Here is a 25678-nt window from a genome sequence, read left to right as displayed (position 1 = left end):
GGGAGAGGCTGCGGGGTGGGTGTGGCCCTGTGGGTGACGGGGAACAAAGGAGAATTGAGAATAATATAGCACAATAAGGCGTGTGTAAGGGTTGCAGGGAAGAAGAAATGCCTCGTCACGATGGGTAGGCATGAAGGGACGGCCAAGGACGTGTGGAATAGCAATGGAGCAGCAGCCTGGAAAGAGGGAAAAGTTAAAACATAGAACGAAATACATAAAAAAGGGACCAAATACCATATATAGGCTTATGGAAGAGTAGGCGAGGCTGTGTAAAATGATGTAAACGTGAAAAAGCATGACAGTACAAGGAGTGACTCAAATTAAATGAGAACAGCTGTGAGTGATATCGAGTCTGTCAACTTCAGATTCATGGAACACAACTTGAGTAGATCCTGAGATAGTTTTCCCAAATATTAGTTACATTGGACAGTAGTTACCTTGTTTTCCTAATCCTTTACTGTCTTCTCTTTCTTATAATATGGGCATGGGCACATATGGCGACAAGAATGACTGCATATTTAATAGAAACCTGAACACAAGGAGGGCTGGGGGCGTGTCAGGAGAGGTAGAATAGGTTAAAAACACAATAATAGTTCATTGTCAGTGTGTGTAATGCATTATGTACCTTTCATTCCTACATGCTATAATATATGGTATACAGGCTTAAATTAATGGCGGGGTGCTTATTCCATAGTAACCCTGACACTATAGGGCTGGGGGCATGGCAGGAAAGGTAGAATATTTAAAAAAAACACTGTAATAGTTCATTGTCAGTGGAATGCTTTACCTTTAATTCTTTCTATGCTGTAATATGGGTACAGGTATATGGCGACAAGACTGGGTACTTATTCCATAGTAACCTGACACTAGGGCTGGGGGCATGGCAGGAAAGGTAGAATATTTAAAAAAACACTGTAATAGTTCATTGTCAGTGGAATGCTTTACCTTTAATTCTTTCCATGCTGTAATATGGGTACAGGTATATGGCGACAAGACTGGGTACTTATTCCATAGTAACCTGACACTGAGGCTGGGGGCGTGGTAGGAAAGGTAGAATATTTAAAAACACAGTAATAGTTCATTGTCAGTGGAATGCTTTACCTTTAATTCTTTCCATGCTGTAATATGGGTACAGGTATATGGCGACAAGACTGGGTACTTATTCCATAGTAACCTGACACTAGGGCTGGGGGCGTGGCAGGAAAGGTAGAATAGGTAAAAAACACAGTAATAGTTCATTGTCAGTGGAATGCTTTACCTTTAATTCTTTCCATGCTGTAATATGGGTACAGGTATATGGCGACAAGACTGGGTACTTATTCCATGGTAATGACACTATATAGGGCTGGAGGCGTGGCAGGAAAGGTTGAATAGGTAAAAAACACAGTATATTCATTGTCTGTGTGGAATGCGTTACCTCTCTTTCCTACATGCTATAATATATATGGGTACAGGCTTAAATGGCGACTTGTATTAAGGCTGGATATACGTGCTTATTCCATAGTAACCTGGGCTGAGGGCGTGGCAGGAAAGGTAGAATAGGTAAAAAAAACACAGGTACAGTCCATTGGCAGTGTATGAAACGACGGCAACAACGGACAGCCACGCAAACACAGGGAGGAGAGGAAGAAGAGGGAGAGGGGAAGGAGGGAGAACACAAAAATGAGTCAGACAGTCAGTGTGGCCGCGGCCATGGCTGGAGGCGGAGATACACATCCCCTGCCACTCAGAGGGCAGTTCAGACAGTACAAACATGGGCCCAAACTCTTTTCCGTGGAGTTGAGTGAGGCAGGAGTGACGGTGACAGGTGACGGGGTGCAGCAGGTAATCAAGGTGACGGACTTGGTGGGCTGTGTGTGCCAGCAGAAGCAGAAACACCAGCAGCAGGGAAGCAGCTCCAGCAGTGCCTTCTTCACCCTGCTGGCCTACCCCCTGACGGAGAGGAAGAAGAGGGCTCGCCTGGCACTGTGCTTCGAGGTGGCACAGAGGAATAACTTTAAGGAGAATCTGGAGGTGGCCAACGCGTGGAGGAAGGCTGTCTACCATGTCGTCAGGATATACGGTAGGTGGAGAGGGTTGGTCACTTTTCATTTTCCACTAACAACGTAGGTGGAGTGTCATACAGTAGGTGGAGACAGCAGGAAGAACAGGCTTACCACTTCCAATTGATACAGTGGGTGGGGAGGCATAGGGGCATAGGGTACAGTAAGCAGGTATAGGTAGGGAGAATTGGTCACTATTAACATCAGTGGGATGACATACAGTAGATAGGGACAGCAGGAAGGAAAGGTTCACTACATCCCTTTAATACAGTAGGTGGGATAGGGTAGACAGGGTAAGTGGGATGACATACAGTAGATGGGGAGACAGCAGGAAGGAAAGGTTCACCACTTCCCTTTAATACAGTAGGTGGGATAGGGTAGACAGGGTAAGCAGGTAGGTAGGGAGGATTGGTCACTATAATAATGTAAGTGGGATGACATACAGTAGATAGGGACAGCAGAAAGGAAAGGTTCACCACTTCCCTTTAATACAGTAGGTGGGATAGGGTAGACAGGGTAAGCAGGTAGGTAGGGAGGATTGGTCACTATAATAATGTAAGTGGGATGACATACAGTAGATAGGGACAGCAGGAAGGAAAGGTTCACCTCTTCCCTTTAATACAGTAGGTGGGATATGGTAGACAGGGTAAGCAGGTAGGTAGGGAGGATTGGTCACTATAATAATGTAAGTGGGATGACATACAGTAGATAGGGACAGCAGAAAAGAAAGGTTCACCACTTCCCATTAATACAATAGGTGGGGAGGCATAGGGTAGACATGGTAGGTAGGGACGTTTGGTCACTAATAATGTAAGTGGGATGGCATACATTAGGTGGGTAGGCATATGGTGTTTGGTGAGGGAAGCAGTGAGGGAGGATTGGTCTCCTCTCATTAATACAGTAGGTGGGGAGGCGTAGGGTAGACAGGTTAAGGGTAAGGAGGTAGGTAGGGAAGGAGGGTTGGTCACTTTTCACTAGTATAACGGAGGTGGGGAGGCATAATGATAGGTGGGGAGGCAGGCAGGTAGGAAGGGTTAGTCACTTATCAATAACACAGTAGGTGGGAAGGCATGTGCTAGACAGGGTAAGCAGGGAGGGAAGGGAAGGAGGGTGGGTCACTCTTCACTAGCATAATGATAGGTGGGGAGGCAGGCAGTGAGGAAGGGTTAGTCACTTCTCAATAACACAGGTGGGAAGGCATATGCTAGACAGGGTAAGCAGGGAGGGAAGGGAAGGAGGGTGGGTCACTTTCCACTAACGCCTCTCACCTGTCACGGCCTCACCTTTTATGATATTGCGTATCCGTGGTTGTGCGCGCTTGGCATCTTTCCCTTAATGTTTCTTGAGTGCTTATTTTCTTGAGTACTAATATAATAGTTGTCAGGCCTTGAACTAATAGCTAACCCTTAAGAGTGCGTAGTAGTAGTAGTAGTGGTGTATAACGACCATTTCTTCCTCGTAATAAATGCATGGTTAGCCCACTTTGCCATGGCGAGGGATGTTTCATTATTAAACAGCCATTTTGCATCCACTTTCCCATTCTGCACGCTAACTCACCCCATGTCATCCCTAGTCCACATCCTTTAGAATTACTCTGACGAATCACATGTAGGTCAGTGAGACGGAGATGAGCACCGAGGCCACGTGCAGCTGTAGCATATGCCCCTGACTTCACCTATTGGTAAGACACGTGTTCCTCGGGTAAGTAATTGCATCGTTAACCAATCGGCAGTTTACCCTCACACGAAATTGATTAATGGTACTGAGGGAGCAACAGCTGGTTATCAGGATGTCATGTGTTTCCCCTTCAAGCTTAATACTTGATGGACTTCCCCAACGTCGATCATGGCTCAGACCACGATAATAGCGTTTAAAGGAAGTCTCATTCCGTTGATGCACCATTTTTTAAGGGAACATTGACGCTGTAGCTGCTTGTGGCCTCGGTGCTTATCTCCGTAACAATAGCCCTTGAGTCTGTGCTTGAGATATCTCTTGTATGCTGATATGCTCACTATATGCGGCAAATGAAACGCCAGTATAAGTGAGATTGCCTATAACCTCAAAACTAAACAATGCATATAAGTATGTCATCCGTTAGAGCCACAACCACGTAATTTCTTCCTAAATATTGTACATAACGAAGAACAATGCAGTGACATTTACCGCTGCCTCGGATCTCTCGCAGAAATGCAAGCAGTACACTTCAACAATCCAAACAATTGAGTCTTTGTTAGGAAATGAAATCTCAAACTGCTGAATGGTAACCTAAATTACTTAACAATGCCTTTCCTCAATCATCGTCCAAGGGGAAAATGGAAGCAAGAGGAATTAAGCTTTGGAATAATTGTCTTTATGTTTACCAGGAGAGACCACGGAGTAAATAATGTGATGAAATATAGAAGTTTATGGAAGGTTTATATATACGTAAGAAGTGTAAGCAAGAGGAAGCTGAGGAATAGTTGTCTTTCTGGTATTTTTTACTTGACTTATTAACAAGCAGAGGCCAGTCAACAGATTAAATGATGAAATTGAGTCTGTGGAAGGTTTATATGAAGAACCGAAAATGGAGGCGCATGAATTATATATACGAATGGAAGATCTTGAAAGAAGCCGGCCTAGCTCTGTCATACACTCTGATAAGGATGACTGATGAATGATGGCGCTCTGATAACATTGAGGAATTCATACTTTGGATCAATACATTCTTAATTCATTTTATGGTGTTTAGTGTTCAAGGTCACTGTGTGCGCTGAGGGGGAAAACCTGACTCCGCTTTTAACCCGAGTCTAGCAGTTACGATACTAATTAACTTTCTTTTGCTGTAAATAGAAGTTTATTTCTTGAGGGTTAAAGTCACGGCAGCAGAAAATTTAATGGTAATAACATACGCACCCCCCCCCCCCCCCCACACACACACAAAAGACATTATTTACGTATTCGTGGACATGTAACTATAATGAATCTTAAAAAAAAAATTGTTGGTAATAAAAAGATGTTCATGCACTTGTGATGCGATGGACAGAGGCTCGGGTGCAAGATATCCATGTGCCTCCACTTCGCCGGGGAATCGAACCCCCGAACGTGAGTCATGTGTCGTACTCGCTAACCGCCGCACCAAAGTAACAAAAAAGATTCCTGCCCTTTGTTTCTCAGTGCACGCGAACCCACCAGTTAGTGACCTTCAATGTCCTGATAGCCGTGTATACAGCCAAAAGGGCATGGCTGGGGTACACCACTGATGATAAATTAAATAATGATTACAGCTTATCTTTGTGATGCTTCGTCGGGGTGGCCTGACCAAGATGTGTGATGTGTGCCGCGTGGTTCCTATGGCTCGTAGATTTGTGGCCCTTGAATTTACCTGCTGTGGGGAAGTATATATAAGCGGCCCTAAACAACAACAACAATAAGTATATATAACGTTACACCAGGCCACAGAGCAAGGGTGATATCCGGGTTCGGTATTCTCGGATGCTATTTCCAAAAGGCCATAAAGGAGATCAGTCGAGTTGTAATGTGATTTTTGGGTGTTCATGGTATTACAGAAGAAGGGTCAAACTACCACCAGGGCCATAAAAGTACCTCTGGAAGTGTCCCAAACTCCTACGAAAGCCTTGTCTAATATGTGTTCTTGGGCGCCGATCTATTTTAATTAAGAGTATACTAGTCCAGGGTTAAACAGTTTATTTCCCCAGGTATCCATTTTTCGAACCTGGGCCCGGAGATTAGTTGCTAGGTATGCTAACCACTACACCGCGGAGCTACTCGTGTCCTAGGCATTTCTTTCGAACAGCTTTTGATAGCTTAATTCAGTTGGTCCACCTTATATGAGTACTGATGGTTTAGGGGCTTCTGTACACACAAAAAAGTATGTACTGTATTACTAAAGTCCCCACTTCAGGTATAGGATAAGGTACGGTAAGTTCTTATGGCAAGCAAAGAAGACAAATAGTGACAGTCAGCACCAGACAGTCGTTATTGTGGGTGGGGGAGGGGCAATACATGAGTCAGCCACCTCCTTCACATGACAACTGCCGTCACTACCACCATCACCCCTGCCATAACCTGTTGGGCTGTGGTGTATGATGTTGCTGATTCATAGGTTACGTTGAAATGTTAATGTCCAGCCACCCTCCAAGTATGCCTGCTTCATATATACATCACGTTGAAATAACCCTCCAATCATCCTCCAAGATTGAGGTGTTCTTAATATTGATGTCCAACCTTAATTTCTTCAGTTTGTCTTAATTATCACCTGATAGTGTGATAGTGGGAAGTGGCTGTCTTGTGTCTTCCTATCATTCACTTGTATTTTTTTTCCTGGTGTGGGAAGCTGTTTAATGAATGGCTTGGAAATGTGTGATGCAGTCTTGTCAATAAATCAAAACTGTCTAATCGAGAATGGTACACCTAACCTAACACATAATCTTGGGGCCTTGATCAGAGTAATATAGTTACGTCATCTTCCTTGTGATCCTCCACCTGAGTAAGTTGATTTCGTGTAACAATTCTGCTTCTCCATGCTGGCTCTTAGTTTTACCTGGTGCTATCATTCCAAGCTCTGGGGCTGCAGTGGAAAGAACAGGCATTGTTATCTGGAAGGCTCAGAGATAATCCATTGATTTAGTATGGTTGATGTGTTATCAGTGCTGTTACTGTTGTTGTTATGTTTTATGTAGTACTGTAAATATGTTTATTGTTGATTTGATGAGGGATTTATTATTGCTTGGCCTATTTTCTGGAGGTGGTGTGGTGATTAATGAACTTGAATGTGTTTAAAAAGCTGAATCACGTGACAATTTTTTTTCCTTAGATTTGTGTCTCATGATGACTGGCACATATAAGCATTTCTTTATTTGTCCTGGTCTTGATTTCTTGATATCCTATAAAGTCTTATTTTCTGGAGGTGACATGGTATAGTTAATGAACTTGAATGTTTGCATACAGTTGAATCGCTTGCCAATTTTTCACTTCAGTTTGTGTCTCATGATGACTGGCATATATAAGTATTTCCTTATTTGTCCTGGTCTTGAGTTCTTGGTCTGTGATGAAAGCTTATTTTTTGGAGGTGATGTGACTAATAAACTTGAATGTTTGCATACAATTGAATCACTTGCCATTTTTTCACCTAAGTATGTGTCTCATGATGACTGGCATATATAAGCATTTCCTTACTTGTCCCAGTCTTGATTTCTTGGCCTTTGATGAAATGTTAAATGCCAAGTCATAATGAGCAAATGTTTTAGCCAGACCACATGCAGCACAGGCCACTCCTTGACTACCTCTGCCTTGCACGTCCTTGTTCATTGGCCTTGATAATTGTCACTGAGAAAAATAAGCTTCAGGAGGAGGGAGGCAGATAAACAGCAGACTTTCTCCTCTCTGACCTGGATTTCCTTCTGGAGATGCACTCACTGAGCATGCACTATGGAGAACACACACACACACACACACTGCAACGTAACTCAAATTATGCTGGTTTCTGGCATTAAACTTAAAATGTATTAGAACATTTATCTAACTTTTATATAATAGTAGTGGTGGTAGTAGTAGTAGTAGTAGTAATAGTAGTAGTAGTAGTACTGGTGGTGGTAGTAGTAGTAGATAGTAGCAAATATACTGTACTACTATTAATAATACAATGATAAAAATGAAAATGATTAATAATGATGATAATAGCAATAAAAAGGTAATGATAGAAACAATGTAAAAGGTTGGATAAGGTATTGGGAATAATTTTGTTCATATTTTGGATACAGTAATGTATTATTTGATATGCACAAGAAACACCAAAAACAAATACAGTAATGAAAAATGTTAATAAAAAAATCATAGAAGTAATGGTTAGGATAGATTTCATTCCACACCTCCTCTCCAGGCACAGCCAAGCCACACATTGACTACAGCAAGAAGCTTCTGGTGCTCATCAACCCCAACTCTGGCCCTGGTCGAGCTCTGCAGATATACCGCAAGCAGGTGTCCACGGTGCTGGCCGAGGCAGATGTGTCTCACGAGGTGCTGGTCACCGAGCGCGCCAACCATGCCGTAGAAGTGGTCTGCAACCTTGACCTTAAACAGTATGCTGGCTTGGTCATACTCTCTGGGGATGGCCTTCTATATGAGGTGTGTTCTTGCGTCTCCCTCTTAATCTGCTTTCTCTTACTTGGCTGTGTTTGAAGTTGGTTTTATTCCCTTGTTTCTTTCTTGTCTTTATCTCTCTCTTTCCATGACTTTCCTTGCTCTCAGTTCACTCTGTTCTGTCATATTTTTTGCTTTATTTTTAGTTCAGTATCATTTTCTCCTGTTTTTATTTTTCAGTCTCCCCTTCATTGCTTTCTGCTCTTCCTATTTCCCCCCTTCCATGCCTTTCTTTTTCTCTCAGCCCACTCTATTCTGTCATACTTTTTTCTTTATTTTGAATTCAATATAATTTTCTCCTGTTTTTATTTTTCAGTCTCTCCCCTTCATTGCTTTCTGCTCTTCCTATCTCTCCCCTTCCATGCCTTTCTTTGCTCTCAGCCCACTCTGTTCTGTCATATTCTTTTGTTTTATTTTGAATTCATTATCATATTTGCTCCTATGTTTTCTTTTTCAATCTCTCCCCTTCATTGCCTTCTGCTCTTCCAATCTCTCCCCTTCCATGCCTTTCCTTGCCCTCAACACACACTACTCTGCTATATTTTGTTTTGCTTTAACACCCTATATTTTTTTCTTTTCCAATATCTCCCCCTCCATGATTTCTGCCCTGCCAGTCTCTCTTCTTCCACATCTTTTTCTATCCTCCCCCAACCTGCCCATTTGCCTTGTTTTGACTTTGTATAATTCTTGCTCATGATTTTTTTCTTTTCCAGTCCTCTCATGTTTCCTTTTCTTAGTCTACCTCATCCTGCCGTGTTGTCCTCTGATATGATTCTCTTTGCCTTTCCCTTCCATTTTCAGTGTTTTCTTTCCTCATCCTGCTGTGTACCATCATGATCTTCCTGACCTTCCCTTCTTGAGCACCCTATTGTTTTCATGCCTTATCACTTTGTCTTATCTCTCATACCATGCTGTTGGACTTTAGGACTCTGATATTAAGTTGTTTATTAAATCTATCTCTTGAATTATAACACTTAATGGTATGCTCAGTGCTAAGAGGTGTCAGGAATTATTAAGTATAGTTGGGGGCATATGGTATAGCTGCGCGTTGCCTCAGTGCTCATCTCTGTCTCATTAGCATGGCGAACTGTGAATTGAGGAAGTGGCAAGGGACGGGTCCATTCCTGGTTCCATAATCTCTCTTGGAAGAAAAGTTTTAGATGTCGATTCAAACACTTTCAGGATTTCACTTTTTAATGTTCTATGGAATTGTCTCATCCAGATATTTTTCACTCCTTTCAGAATGTTAATGTTATGCATATACTAGACATAAAAGTTACTCGGTTGGTACAAACATGAGGTCCTCTATGTTGTCAATAAGCTGTGTCCTGTACCATATGCAGGATAGTCTTTGCTTTGTATTTTCTCTTCTCAGCTCGTCTCTTTCCATTGTGCACTCATTTAGGAAGGAAAATATCATGGCTTGATCACCAGTTAATAATAATAGATGTCACACTTGCTCTGTGTTGTGGGGTAGTATGGTATGCCACAGGTTCAAGGGCCAGTGTGACGGAGACAAGCACTGAGGCCACGCACAGCTGTAGCATATGCCTTGAACTCGACCTTTACATTTATCACCAACGCATCCTTTACTCATTGTGATTATACACTCACTTAAGTAGGAAAACATTATGTCTATTCCTGTCTGTCATTTCTTTTCTTTCTGTCACTATGCTCACATATAAGAAGGATGACCATTCTTCTCTCACAGGTGTACAATGGATTGTTGTCCCGACCGGATTGGGAGGAAGCCATCCAGTTCCCGATAGGCATCATTCCTGGTGGATCAGGGAATGGTCTGGCACGCTCCGTGTCCCACTGGCTCAGGTGTGTGTGTTTACCGAGTTATAATATACAGGGCACTACATTTGAGGCATTTAGTGTAAAACTAGGCATAGAAGAGCCTGCAGGCATGGCAGGCATCCTGGACTCCCTGCTCCCCTGGTATCTAACCCCACCTAATATCGCCCCATAATGAATTTATCTAATTTTTTTGAATGTGACATGTGTTGGCACTCACCACCACCACTCACCACCTATTCCAAGCACCACCACCTCATCCACCACCCCATTTGTTTTATGTCCCTGTTGAATCTGATTTGAATTATTTAAGATTAAAACCACCCCGTTTTTTGTCCTCCTACTTTCCAACCAACCAAAAATTTATGAATGTCTCCCTTTATTACTCCCTTCATCCATTTATAATTTCCATCATGTCTTCTCTCACTAGCCTTCTTTTCTAGAGAATGCAAGTTAACTTTTTGATCTTTTTCCTCATGCAAAAGTTCTTCAACCCTGAATCATCTTAGTCATCCTCCTCTGCACCGATTCTAACATTTTGATATCCATTCTATAGTAGGGTGACCAGAACTGAACCGCATAGTCAAGATGAGGTCTAACTAATGCTAAATATAGTTTTTACGCAGCATCTGATATCATAATTTTTGCTGCATTGTGTGTTGAAGCAGGTTAAGGAAAGATGGCCTTAAAGGGTGATCTGTAGGCCTAAAGTGGCATGAGTTGAGTTACAGACAATTTTGAACACTTTTAAACAGTATTCTTAAAACTATAAAAATGGCAGGTCGCTCCTTTGACATTGTTTGCCTTATTCAAAATGAGTGGTGTGCCTCCATGACTCATTCTTGCTTTCACTGTATTTCGTCCTTCCTATGACTTAAACCCTTTCAGTAATATCCCTTTGGCTTTCTCTACCCATCTCTATTGGAGGAGCATTTGGCAGGCTTTTTTTAATTCATCTATCCTTTTTCCCTGCTTTGCCTCCTTTATTGTAAATAAGAACTGTGCCATTTAAGATCCACCTTCCCTCCCTCCTCAGTGAGCCGTACACTGCCAACCCGGTGCTGGTGTCCACCCTCAACATGGTGCACGGCCACCTCTCCCCGATGGACCTGGTCATGACGGAGACAGCGAAGGGAAAGGCAAGTCAAACAGCTGTTCAATTGCCTGCTTAATGTCTTTCCGTCTTCTTGGTCCTCTCTTCTCTTTGTTTCCTTATCTTGATTTTGGTCCTGTATTTCTTTTCTTTGTTTCTCTATTTTCCTTTTGGTCCTGTTTCTTCTCTCTGTCTCTTCATCTTCCTCTTTGACCTGTGTTTCCTCTCTTTCTTCCTTACTCTCTTGGTTCTGTGTTTCTTTTGTCTCTGTTTTGGTCCTGTTTCTTTTCTTTGTTTCTTAATCTTCCTCTCTCTTTCATGCTAGGTTTCAGAAACTTGCTGATGATTTGATATTTGAAATGCGGTTTCGTGCCATGTCATACCAAGTTACATGCTGAAGTGCTGTTGTTGAGGTGACAGAAAATTCTCACCTGATCCATTTCCTTCACAGAGAATCTTGTCCTTCCTTTCTGTCGGCTTTGGGCTCCTCTCTGACATCGACATCGAGAGTGAGAGGTTAAGGATCATCGGGGAGTCCAGGTTTGCTGTGTGGGCGGTGGCGCGCTGTGCAAGTGAGTGACATACATCTCTCTGGCTGCTTTGGTGACCTTTAAGCTTGGTGAGAGTGTTGCCTCTGGTGATGCTACTTCCTTTTCCACTCAGGGCTGTCTTTCTGAATTGTATGTAAGCTATTTATTTATTTTTTTCATTGTAGTCACTGTAGTATGTGTTATGGCTCATGATGATGATGATGAGATGGTAGAGTAATTGAGTCGGATCAGGACGCTAGTATTCTCCAAGGTGAACTCAACAGATTATATGACTGGGCGGATAAATGGCAGATGGAGTTCAATGTAGGGAAGTGCAGTATTCTGAGTGTAGGTAGGAACAACCCCTCACATAACTATTGCTTAAATGACACTCTCATAAGTAGGTCTGGGTGCGAGAGGGATTTAGGGGTCTTAGTGAGCTCTGATCTCCGTCCAAGGGCACAATGCATTCAAGCTAGAAATCGAGCTAATAGGGTACTGGGATTTATTTCAAGGAGCGTAAGCAACAGAAGCCCCGAAGTCTTCCTCAAACTATATTTAGCATTAGTTAGACCTCATCTTGACTATGCGGTTCAGTTCTGGTCACCTTACTATAGAATGGATATCAAAATGTTAGAATCGGTGCAGAGGAGAATGACTAAGATGATTCAGGGGTTGAGAAACTTGCCATACGAGGGAAGACTCAAACAGTTAAACTTGCATTCTCTAGAAAGGCGAAGGGTGCGTGGAGACATGATCGAGGTTTATAAATGGATGAAGGGCTTTAATAAGGGAGACATTCATAAGGTTTTGTTGGTAAGAGAACCGGGTAGGACACGAAGTAACGGATTTAAACTGGATAAATTCAGATTCAACAGGGACATAGGCAAAAATTGGTTTACTAACAGGGTGGTGGATGAGTGGAATAGGCTTAGCAGTCATGTGGTGAGTGCCAATACAATTGTCACATTCAAAAATAGACCAGATAAATTCATGGACAGCGATATTAGGTGGGGTTAGATACACGGGAGCTTAGGGTCAAAGGAGCTGCCTCGTACAGGCCTACCGGCCTCTTGTAGACTCCTGCGTTCTTATGTTCTTATGTTCTTATGACTTTTTGCTTTTGTGGTCTGTTATGTTCTCATTTCTCAGGGTGCCTTTATTGCAGCCATTTGTGTTTTAACTGACACAGCTTCTACTAATGTCATTGTATTAGCTCCTGTGTTGTCTTTCTCTGCTGAAGCGTGTGCCAACTCTGGGCCACGACAACCCAACGACTCAGGGTACACAAGGTCTTGGGTGTGAAATCTTGATGTGTAAGGGTTGCACATGGTCATAAAGAGGTCTAGAAACGATCGCCGTATGCTGAGTCGGCACAGTTTGAAGGGGGCCTAAAGTCGCTGGGTTGTTGTGGCCCAGAGTCGGCAGTGTGTGAACGGGCCCTTAGTTGTCAGTCCGTTAACAATGTGTGTATGAATACTAATTACCTTTTGATGTGTGTCTGGATTGTAGATGCATATTGCTCTTAAGATGATGGGACAGTAACATTCTAAATCCCTGAAAATACACACATGCACACAGACACAGGCATCAAAGTTTGCATTCAGAAAGGAAATATGAAAACAAGATAAATGTGCATACAAGCCACACACACACACACACACACACACACACACACACACACACACACAGACAGACAGACAGACAGACAGACAGACAGACAGACAGACAGACACACACACACACACACACACACACACACAGACACACACACACACACACACACACACACACACACACACACACACACACACACACACACACACACAGACACACACACACAGACACACACACACACACACACACACACACAGACACACACACACACACACACACACACACACACACACACACACACACACACACACACACACACACACACAGACACACACACACACACACACACACACACACACACACACACACACACACACACACACACACACACACACACACACAGACACACACACACACACACACACACACAGACACACACACACACACAGACACACACACACACAGACACACACACACACAGACACACAGACACACACACACACAGACACACACAGACACACACACACACACACACACACACACACACACACACACACACACACACACACACACACACACACACACACACACACACACACACACACACACACACACACACACACACACACACACACACACAGACACACACACACACAGACACACACACACACACACACACACACACAGACACACACACACACAGACACACACACACACAGACACAGACACACACACAGACACACACACAGAGAAGTTTGCTATACTGATATGAAGAATGTGAACAGGATAAATACGCATACTAAGCCTAAGAGTCTGGTGTTTATAGAAATAGATAGGAAGGAACAGAATGACAAAATATACTTAGGAAACATATTTTTACAAGCAATACAAAAATAAGAATCGGTGTTGTATGGGGGAGCTTTTATTTTTTATTTATTTTTACAGCAAGGGAGACAGCTCAAGGGCACAAAACAAAAAGCAAAAATAACCTTGGATAATCCTAGAAGTTGCATCCTTATCCACTCATGACTTTACCACAGCTTCCTTCTGACACATTTTCTATTACTCAAGGATGCCTCATCAATGTCTTAAGCCGTGTCCACACTATGGAGCATGCTCGACGGGCAAACAGTGATACCAGATCACAATAGGTAGTGAGAATGAGGGTTGATGACGTCAGAAGCGAGAAAACCACAGGCACAAAACAGTGCTACCAGATGTAGTTTAGCCCACAATATCTACTCCTTCACCAGGCAAAGACTGGCGGGCAAAGTTGTAAACTGATGAGTGGTGTCAAATACAGGTTCATGGTTCAGTTTCACTCTGACCCTGCTGAAGAGTGGGGTGCGGGACCTGTCTCACCATGCCGAACACCGTCGAGAGGAAGAAAATAGCCTTGTATGGGATAATTATTGGCGTGTGTATGACGGTACATATCAATTATCCATGCTGTATCTTGCTTGGACCACTGAAAGTTTCCTCCTTCAGGTACACTTGTAGAAGGACCGCCAGACATGCTGATATGCACATAACATTTTGAATGTGAGATAGATTCCTACTTAATTCCGAGGAAACGTTTAGTGTTTCGCATCATACCAGTCGAAACAGTTTCTGGTGTTTCCTTCAAACTCACTCACAGACAGTTGCCCGCTCGTTTGCCCGCAGTCTCCTCGCTTCTGACGTCACCTTCGTGCCTGCCACTCACCCTCCTTGCTTATGTATTGGAACGGGATCTGGTATCACTGTTTGCCCGTCGAGCATGCTCGATAGTGTGGACACGGCCTTAGTGGATAGAGAAAGGGGCAGTAGTAACTCTTATGACAAGAATTGCTTCACCGATATACTCATCATAAAATGGTGACTTTATAATTATGGACACTCCCCCCCTTGCTGGCAGACCTCCGCAAGTACCACGCCACCATATACTTCAAGCGGGCAGTAGGCGCTCCAACCCCGGCACCACCCACCTCCGTCCCACATCTACAACGCTCCCAAACCCTGCAGGAGGGAGAAGGCCTGCCCTCCACCACCAAGTACCTGTCACGAAGTTACAGTGTCCAGCCTCAGGTAAGGTGCTTGCTGCTGCTTCAGTCTTTGCTGTACAGAACTCATACACTTGTTGGATGTCACAGATGTGGGAGTTTGATTCGATGACTACTTTTGAGTCATTAAGTACTACCTATTTCATCTAGTTAGAATATCCAGTGCATGTAGTCGATTCATTAAGACTCTTCTTGTGTCTCATTACCTTTCATAGTCTGAATGTCCTTACTTCATGCCCAATTGAGGTCTTAAATTATCTGAGCACATGAAAAATTACTGAAGACAAAAGATTTAAATGATGGTGGAGGTATTCAGATAGTATAAACAAACCATTGATATCACATGTTTGTGGTGATACATTCCCTCCCTTAAAGTGTTATCTGTTGTGCATGGAGAGTGTGGAGTATGTGATTGGAATTTTATTTACATTAAGAATTCAAAGGTCACAAAGTAAACAGCAAAATGTCCTTGATGTTATATTGATAAGATTAGTTGAGTGTAGTTGCACTATCTTCTCAATGCTGTTGTCATTTATGCAACCCACCACTTTTAAAGTACCTTTTGGTTGTTATCATTGCAATGCCCTGGCAGCTGGAGTGTAAGGAAACAATCAAGGAATCTTCTGTGATAGTAGTAAAGGTTGCAGTAGTGGTGGTGATACCAGTAGAAGTTGTAGTAGGATGGTCATTTTTACAACACTGCCTAACCCTTAGACGGCAGTGAAACTATATAGACAGTCTAAAATTCGATAAAAAGTTGCGTCGCGACTATATTTAGAAGCTTCTTGAAAAAGAACTCCCCATTTTTCCAAGCAGACTATTTATAGTCGGTAACTTTTGAATAGACCCTGAAAATGATGTGGTAACTTTTTTGTGCACGTGGCTATGAGAATTAGTCACATAGGATATACACTCAAAGCAATGTCTCAATCTGTTCCATGCTATCAGAGGGGATGCAGTATTTTTTATTGTACTCTTACCTAATTATCATATTTCAGTTTCATATTTGGAGTTTGTAAACACAATCATGTTCTGTTCGTTGAGGAACATCACTGATGAAGAAATACCAACACATTCTAGATCAGGATTTGAACACAGCTGTGTCTGTGGGTGTGAATGACTCCATTTACCTTTTAAAAATAACTAAAATACATTTATAAACCTCAGTTTTGTATGGCAGAAATATAACAACACCTCCAGATTGCAGTAGAATCTATATATATGATAGTTAAAACATCCATTGTGGCCTAACTATATTTATAATACGGTCCTAAGGTCGGCAGTGACTATATATAGACTATTCATTTTGGGGGAAGCTACTCTTCAAGTACTGCTGCCGTCTAAGGGTTAATGGAATCAGCAAGCACGAGTTGAAGTATAGGATATAAGCACGTTTGCCTTTGTGTGGCCTGTATAATGGAATTGTGGACTCTCAGGGTTATTGGGAGTTTTTCTTAGTGTACAAAAGGATTAATTTATGGTTTTATTTACAAAGATAAACTGCATGCTAGTGGGGGAAGGTGAGAGAGGTTAGAACAAAGATGAGGAAGAGCAAGAACATGCTCGAGTTATGGTGGACAGGTGGGAGAAGTGGAAGGGACATACACACTATCCAGCACTCACTTCAGGAATCCCGAGAGGAGGGTGATGCCTGCCTGGATCTACTTCCCTCCCTGGTGAAGGTGGAGGACGGGGCCCCAGAGCCTAGCCCGGAGAAGGCTCTGGAGGCACTAGAACATGGGGAAAAGGCTCTGGAGGCCCAAGAACATGAGAAGGCATTGGAGGCACAAGAACATGGGGAGAAGCAGCAAGAGGGTGCCAGGTCTGATGTGTCATTTCCTGGCCTGGATGAGCCGGTGCCAGATGACTGGGAGACTATTGAAGGTGGGTACTGCTTTGGGGGTCACCTGGAGGACAATCAACTGAAGGGGGGGAGGGGGGCTTATAGAATTTTCTCTGTGTATGTGTGCTCATATGTCAATCCATGTATCCATTTGTTTTATCTAGTTAGATTTTTAGATAGGCACATGGAGAGAGAAAGAGAGAAGTGTCCTTTATGTGCCTGGGGGGCTATGTCAACATCCTGTGGCAGAGAGAGAGGAAAGAGAGAATCACTGTTCATGTCAGGGTTATTCTTGCAACTGCCCACTCTTGCTGGGATCATGATGAAATATCTGTGCTGGGTGAACTGCTGTGCATGGTGCTGCCATTACAGACGACTTCATCATGGTCCACTGTAGCCAGCACAGCCACATCTCTGGTGACGTTTTCTTCGCGCCACAAGCCACACCAGACGACGGATGCCTCTGGCTCTTGATGCTACGCCGCTCCTGCCCCAAGTCAACCATTGCCAAGGTGTCTGCAATCACCATAATGCTTCATATGTAAAATTCCAGTTATGCCTTAGTCACTTTAATCATGCCATAGGTCCCCTTATTAAACATGTTTATGCTAGAAAAAAATATTTCTAACTATTTGACAAACAGACTGGGCACTCATGAAAAGGTTATTACTAATAATTGATGACATGTAGTTACAGATTCTTGCTCTTCACAGCTCCTCTTGGGTCTGGATGGTCGACACCTGTCCTATCCTGGTGTGGAGATGATCGCAGTGGAGGCCCTCAGAATAGTGCCGAACCAAGGCACCAACAAGGGCTACCTTACAGTGGACGGGGAGGTCATACCATGGACCCCCATACAGTCCCGTGTCTTGCACAAACGTGGCCGCATCATGACCCGGTAGTCTTGCTGCTGCCTTACAAGGGTGTGGTGGTCACCTCTGGTGCTGACTTCATCATCATCTGGCCAGTCATTCTCTCCCTCATTTGAATCAGGAAGAGAGTCATGTCTCACTCAAAACAGAAAGGTTTGGATTGCTGTAAGTGCAGGGCAGCACATCACAACAGACTGAGGACTTGCTTGGTTGAATTGTTTTTGTTGAATTAGCTCTAGGCTACTTAAAAAAAAAAAAGCAAGCATGAGCTGTTCGTTTGCCTTGTAAAGTTTTATTCTTCAATCCATTGCAATGTTTTGCCGTGCAGCATTTGCAATATTTTTGATAAATTCCTTGCCGTGGAAAGATGGAGACACTGCTCAAGTTCCTGCTTTTCTGTAATGACAATGGTTAAAGGGCACAATATACCTATAGCCAGTTTCTATTATTCAGTTTAAAGATGCTCTTAATACTTGCTGCAATTTGTATTAAAGTTTGTCATTTTAAAATTTTATCCACAATATAATTTCAAAGCTACAGTATTTGAATTTCTACATGACAGGTCACTTTTCACTCTCATCCTTGATACTTATGTAGACTACATTCCATTTTTTTTATTTTTTAGGAACTATATTTTTGTATGAATTAGTGCAGAAATAATTCATTGGTGCACTTAGGCATCAGGAAGGGGGCGGGGTGTCCTGAAGGAGACATATGTTGCATTAGTAAAGTTTGTGTACAGGAAACAAATGGATTGAAGGAGGAAAGTGTTGTTTGGGGGCAGTGCTGTGGCAGTGCTAGGAAGACCGGAAGAAAGTGTTAGCGAGGGGCACCATTGTTACAGGAACTGGGGAGAGAAATAAGCACTTGTTGCAATTTTAAGGTGGGGGAAGGGAAAAGTTGGCTAGTGATATAGCTGTCTCAAGAGTGCTGGGACGGGAGGCAAAAGTTTGAGACAGATTATGCAAGTGCGCAATGGTAGTGTTCTCAAGGGGGTGTAGAATACTATTTATGAGTAAAGAGTTTCAAAGGTGTTACTCCTCAGACATCATCGGGTGGAAGAGGGAGGGGAGAACATTTTGCCGAGGAAGGTCTTGAAAGGGTTTATGGGGAAAGGGATAAAAAGAACAATGCCAGTATGGTAGGGGCTTAGAGGACAAAGGAATAGAAGAAGGTGTTTGTCGGAAAGAGATTCGGTGAAAAAGTTAATAAAAGATTGACACAATTAGGTTATTAACTACCGTATTTCGCGGCGTATAACGCACTCCGGCGTATACTGCGCACCCTAAACTTTAAGGCAACAATTTTGTACAAAAAATATTCAGTGCTTAAAATGCTAAGAAATATTTACGGTTAACGGCGCTAGGCTTTTCCCTGGTTCTCTCCTACATACTTCCTTTCTTTCTTCTCCCTGTCCATCCCCATAGTTTTCTCCTTTCCTTTCCCCTCCCTCCCAGTTTTATCTCTTAATCTCTTTCCCTCTTACTCAGACCTTTTTTTCTCTCCCTTTTTCCTCACCTTTACCTGACCCTCCCTCCCTCTCTCCTTTTTGCATCCTATTTCCTTCACTCATTTCCTTTGTTTCCTCCTTTCTCACACCCTCTTATCTATAGCCTTATTTCTCACTCTATCACTCTCTTAATTCCTCCCTTTCTCCTTCCCCATTAGATTATATGAACACACACACAGGGGGAAATGAGAAGGGCGAGTCAGGTCAGGTCCTGACCGAAGCCCTGACCCGAGTCTCCTTTCTGCCACTCCCACACCCATCTCCTTTCTCCTTGTTTTCATACTCTCTATCTCACCATTTCCTCCACTCCTTTTCTTTGTTCTGTCTGTCTCCTCCTCCCTTTCCCCTTCCTTGTATTTTCTTAGATGTGATATAAGGGAAGTGAGCTACGCTCACATGAGAATGGCATGAAGTCGTGTGGCAGCCTAGGAGTCACGCTGCCCCATATAACCCTACGCAAATGTCAAAATTACGGCGGAAAGAGGGAGACAAAAAAAAATCAAAATTTCTACTTTCGGCGTATACCGCACAGGGGCAATTTTCTGGCATCTTTTAAATGAAAAAGGTGCGCGTTATATGCCGCAAAATACGGTATATATTAAGGTATTCAAGTTGTGTAGATGAAAATATCAGTCTCCCTTACTCTGAACTCATTGTAAATGAGTATCCCTTCCCTCTACTTTGTGTCGTGGAGTAACAGGGGAGTGGAGGGTGAGGAAGGAAGGGGGGAGGGGGTTGAAGTGAACATCATCCTCTCCTGTCTTTCTTTTCCTCACTCCCTATTCTCCTGCTTCCCATGTGACTCTCAGAAATGACCCACCCAGTCACAATTAGTCTAGAGAAAGGTAGGTTGATATTTTTGCCCATAACTGTCATAAGAAGATAAATGGCTGTGCTATGAGAGGAGAGGAGTGATGAAACAGGGTTGTTGCATAAGGTGGCCTTCTTTGTGCCTCAGTAAATGGGAGTGTGCTGTTCCCTTGCTGCAGTTAGCCTAAGACAAGAGATTTAAGAGACTGAAAGGCCTCTGACAGAAATGGCTGTGAAAAGAAACAATAAAACATTATTTCACCTTCATGCAATAGAGCTTATGTTTGACAAAACTAAACTATCCATTTGAAGCTTTCACAAGGACCCTAGACAAATTTTATAACATAGCTTAATGGCTGTTTGTAGGAACTGTGTTAGGAACTGCCAAGTGGTTAAGAAGAGTTTTCCATAAATTTGTGTTATACAGTTTCACCTGGATAAAATATATAAAAATATTGATGTGCAGTGATTGCCTATACTTAAATACGTATTGATGTGCAGTGATTGCTGCCTATATTTAAATATTGATGTGCAGTGAGTGCCTAACCTAAAGAAAAGGTTAGTGCTAATAAAAAGTAAATTAAACAATCCAAGAAAGTAGTGTGCACAACACACACACACACATGCCATTAGTTGTTTGGCCCAGGATGTCACAACCAACAGGAAAAACGTAGTTGTGCATGCTGCCTTCTTGGACATCTGATGCTATTCACCTTGTTCATAATAACCACTATTTTGAGGTACAAAGTCACTATGGTCATTGTGCCACTTACATGTTGACATTCAATAAGCTGTTCTGTCACAATACATACTAAGGCTCTTTGTGCAAGCTTCAGATAGATGAGTACAGGCAACCTTCACTGTATGATCTTGAACTTTTCCTACCAAATATCACTACCCTTTTGATCGGTTATACGATCAGCCTGTGATTGGTGGTGCAATCGTGTTTTCACTGCTGCACAGGGGTGTTGCAGTCACTACACTGCACAGGGAAGAGCGTTCCCCACTCTCACAACACTCAATCTCTGCAGTTGATCATGTCTGTATATTTTTCTTACAATAGCATCTAAGCTTAGTGGAAGTGCAGATCCAATCACTACCAAGGGCATAACATAAGGAAAAGAGTCTTACATTGGAAGTAAAGCTAGATATATTTAAGTGAATAACATGATGCACTACTTTTGTTAAATAATTACTGCAAATAAACACCCCATCATATACAATCAGTTTTGAGGAACATAACCCAGTTGTATAGAGAGAGATGCCTGTACAGTGCTTCAGCCGGTTTCTTGCTTGCTGTAGTTGTTCAGTGCTGAACACTTACAGCTTGTTGGTCTATAGTTATGGCTTACTCAGTGATGAACATTTATGCTCAGTGGCTTCATAAGTTTAGATACACTGGCTTTCAGTAATTAATCTCATCATTTTGTGTTATTATGAACATGTTAGCTGATAATCTCTTCTACTGTAAAGTACAGAGAAGTTCTTTACTTTCATGAAAATTAGGATTCATATATAAAGCTTCAGGTCAAGGTCAAGTCTTTCTCAGGCTTTGTCAAACACCAAACTGGTTTACGATGTTAATGCAGGTAAGAACAATTCTTATTCTTTGGGAATTTCAATATTCCTGTGCTGCAAATTAATGAGGCATCTCAGAAAATAAGAGGAAAAAAATATCCCCATATTGCTGTTAACGCCTTCACTCCGGCGACACTGATGTCGCCGTCCGACGGCGTCACCGTATGGAAAGGGTTACTCCTCTTCTAAACCTTTTAATCCTCTTCCATTTCCTCTTAAGAGGAAATGGACATGGCTGGGCGTTATCGCGATAAGTTATCACGATACTTTATCGCCGATAACAAAATCGGGTTATCGGACATCCGCTACTTATTTATATAAATATCGGTATCTTTTGACGGTGGGAGTGGCAAACAATACAACACTGGTTCAGGCGTTTCTAGTATTACCGTCCATATGTACGTGTCAACGTGTGGTTTTCAGGTTTTGTAAGTTTTCAAAAATATAGATAATGAAAATTTGAATTCATCTATGTTTTTTATTTGAAATATCAATATAGTATCGTTTTCGCCTATTGGACTTATCGCTAGCTAGTATCAGAATTGTGGATTTATATCGGGTATCGGTTATCGCCTATATTTGTGTCTCCAGTTAACGAATATCATTTATCACCAATAAGGTTTTCCATTATCAGTTATCGGGTATCGGGAATAAGGTTTTCTGTTATTGTGCCCACCTATGGAAATGGAAGAGGATTAGAGGAATTTAGAGGAGGATTGAGAGGTTTAGAAGAGGATTAATCCTCTTCCATTTCCTCTTGACCCTTTCCATACTTTGATGCTGACATCTGCGTCACGGATGGAAAGGGTTAAACAACTAGTTCCAGTGAACAGGAGGTGTCACTGGGTTGCATGCCTTGGATAGACATTTCACTACACTGAGGTACACAGTGTTAGTGCCTGTATGGCTGAAATACAGAACACTGAATGCTAGTTTGCTACTGCTCAGCTTGAGGTTCATTTTTTTCTTGAACAGCATTATTGGTATATATTGTAATTTTATACAAGCTGGAGAGTGATAAGAACTTTTAATTTTGGACATTTTTAATTATTATTTATTATTAATTAATTTTTCAAGTAATTTGTTTGCATAGCTGAAAAATGTTGACCAAATACTGTCATTGGTGACATATGCAAAGTGTGGGTCAACTCACCAGTTTCCCTGCATCCAGGCACTCCAGTTGTGGTGATGCATGTAGACTGCATACAGGGGTGAATGTTGCTTCACTGTTGTGCCTGCCATAACTGTGGAATAATATGTTGGTTGTACGTCCAGCAAGGAAACAATGCAACAATTGACAGCCTTTGAGGCAAGGTACATGTAGGTTCTGCTTCCTCTGTCCTGAATTCAGCACTTGCAATGTAGAGCTTTTGTGTGAATCTTGTGTGATATTCCACCAGTGCCCCCCATACAGTTTAACTTAGGAGATTATAGTTGTGATTATTGTTATGAGCTTATTCAGATATGGCAAAAATGATATGGGTTTCAAGTTGGACTAGATGCAAAACCTCACTTTCATTAAATGTCATCATGGGTAAAATATATGACAGTTAATTTTACAGTAAATTTGATACAGCATTTTGTGTTTGCTAAACAAAGCAACTTCACTTATACTGATTTTGTGGTAAGCAGCCCTTCAATCAGTGGATATTAAGAAAATGCAGCACCATTATAAATCTCTTATGTTGTTTATGGTGAATCAACAAGCTGTAGCTCCTACGTTTCTTACAGAAGGTTGAGATCGAGGACCGTGCACACTTAATTTCCCCTCTAGAGCACCAGTAAAACAGGTTGCTTTGAGCTTTTAATAATGCCCTTTGCCTCACTGGGGTCAGTTTGAATGACAACATTCTGTAAGAGGCAACAACTCGGTACCCAGAGGCTTATTAGGTATAATGTACTTAAAGGGGATCACTATTATTTATGAGGGTTGTCTTTTGATGGTGCTGAAGGACTAGTCATTGTCACTGTTGCCCTCACTGCTTCCATCAGAGGCAGGATGGAGTATAAATAGTTATGTAACCGTTTTTACCATTCTGTACATAAAAAAAACATTAGGTAGGAGCTACATTCTTCTTAGGTGCCTCTTATAACACATTAAAATAGTGACAACTATTCTCTCTAGGGTGGTCAGCCATAAAAAAAAAATTGTATGAAGTTAATACTATACTACTGGTCGATTCTGAATACACTGGAAACTATATGCCAGACTTAAGATGTGGATTTGGATGAGTGGGACTGTTAGGAGCACTAAAGTAGCTGCCATCCTGTTTTAATAAATTCACCTGTTTTCCTTAATGTTTATTGCAGCGTTTCTTCTTGTAAGCATACTCAAGCTGCTAAGTATTTCAGCATAAATGTATACCTTTTTGAATAGACATTTAAACAACATGGTATCAGTCATGAACAGCTATTTGGTGGGTGTTAAGGAAAATCCAGTGATGAAGCAGGTGGATGGTGAAAGCTGTGATAATGTTACCACCGAGACGGAATTTATAGAAGCGTTTCACACAAACTTATTTGAATTTGCCAAAGACAGCTGAAACAGATAAATACAATAGGCCAACCAGTTTAATTTCTAAAGTGTTTTGTGCTATTCTTTTGTATATCCCAGAGACAGGGGCTTCGTGGTGCAGTGGTTAGCACACTTGGCTCACAACCGAGAGAGCCCGGGTTCAATTCCCGGGTAGAGTGGAAAAATTTGGGCTGCTTTTCTGATACCCTACGCCCCTGTCCGCCCAGCAGTGAATGGGTACCAGGTATTAATTGGGGGTTGTGTCCCGTCTCCTGGGATCTGTTCCCTTCTATAATTCCTTCCCCTTCTGTCTCTCTCCGGCATATGACCACAGATGTTGCGCCGACTAAACGAAACTTTCCAACTGTATATCCCAGAGGAGTTATGAGGACATGAATAAAAGGTATACAAAAATAACTAATTTGTGAATTATAATTTACAAGAGGTTGTGTGAGGTGCTGATGCATGATTTACTTCCTGAGGAATGAAGACTGAAGGAACTTTGTGTTGCATGCTGTTACGATGCCGAGGTGTTGTGTGCCTTTAAAGCTTTAGTAGTCCCCCACTGGCATAGAGAGTGAGGTTTTACTATTAATTCAGTCATGGAAATAACTCATGTCTTGTTCCTGTCTTTCAGTACACAGGTGACTAGTGATGTTAAGCAGTAATGTGGTCAGTATCTAAAATGACTTAGCTCTAAGGAGATTTGCAATGTTATTCTATACTTTGTTACCTTAATATGAATTACTTTATCTGCATGCCAGTGTCCTGATTCAGGTCAGCACTAAACCTTTGTAAAAAAATGTATATTAAATCATAATTTATATCCACAAATATATAAATTATCATATCCATCTTGTTTTTTTTTCCATCCAAGCTTGCCTTCTGTCTGTTATTACAATCATTATGGAGCATCAGAATAAAAGGGAACTCCGCTCTTGGGATTCTTATGACAACCACCTGACAATAGGAAATAAAATCATGTGTGGAAAAGTGGCATAAACACCAAATATCATAAAAGTGTTGAGGTGATCTTCACTTCCCAACACCACCAGGCCATCACTACACTCTAGTATACACTCTCATGTAATGCCCCTGCGTATGACTTGACTTGATATAAGTGACTCTGGCTACACACCCTAGGGAGGGAATGATGGGGTCACACCATGGTACGCAGCTTGTGACGCTGGGGAGGGGAGGGAGTGAATCCATGCCTCTCAAAAACACGACAGTAAAAACTAATGGCCATTATCAACAACTGCTATTATCTTCAGCCATTACTATTCCA

The 25678-nt window shown here is 42.2% G+C and overlaps 1 protein-coding gene across 1 annotated transcript; it reads left to right on the top strand.

Moving 5' to 3' along the window:
- The first annotated feature begins 1664 nt into the window (after positions 1-1664).
- On the top strand, positions 1665-25240 carry LOC126982987 (sphingosine kinase 1-like). Its single transcript, XM_050835378.1, has 9 exons — positions 1665-2062; positions 7921-8165; positions 9892-10007; positions 11017-11119; positions 11525-11645; positions 15118-15287; positions 16891-17146; positions 17478-17617; positions 17819-25240. The coding sequence occupies exons 1-9, from the start codon at positions 1693-1695 to the stop codon at positions 18005-18007; spliced, it is 1710 nt and encodes a 569-aa protein (XP_050691335.1). The 5' UTR covers positions 1665-1692; the 3' UTR covers positions 18008-25240.
- The last annotated feature ends 438 nt before the right edge of the window (positions 25241-25678 follow it).

Source organism: Eriocheir sinensis, chromosome 52, assembly GCF_024679095.1.
Source record: "Eriocheir sinensis breed Jianghai 21 chromosome 52, ASM2467909v1, whole genome shotgun sequence".
Taxonomy (NCBI): Eukaryota; Metazoa; Arthropoda; class Malacostraca; order Decapoda; family Varunidae; genus Eriocheir; species Eriocheir sinensis.
The sequence above is the reverse complement of the archived record's forward strand: the minus strand, read 5'-3'. Positions and strand labels throughout refer to the sequence as shown.

Excerpts from the sequence above, each read along its gene's own strand:
- LOC126982987 (XM_050835378.1), top strand. The coding sequence starts at position 1,693 with ATGGCTGGAGGCGGAGATACACATCCCCTGCCACTCAGAGGGCAGTTC. Across the intron at positions 2,063-7,920 it reads CCATGTCGTCAGGATATACG|GCACAGCCAAGCCACACATT; the intron begins GTAGGTGGAGAG and ends CCTCCTCTCCAG. Across the intron at positions 11,120-11,524 it reads CGGAGACAGCGAAGGGAAAG|AGAATCTTGTCCTTCCTTTC; the intron begins GCAAGTCAAACA and ends TTTCCTTCACAG.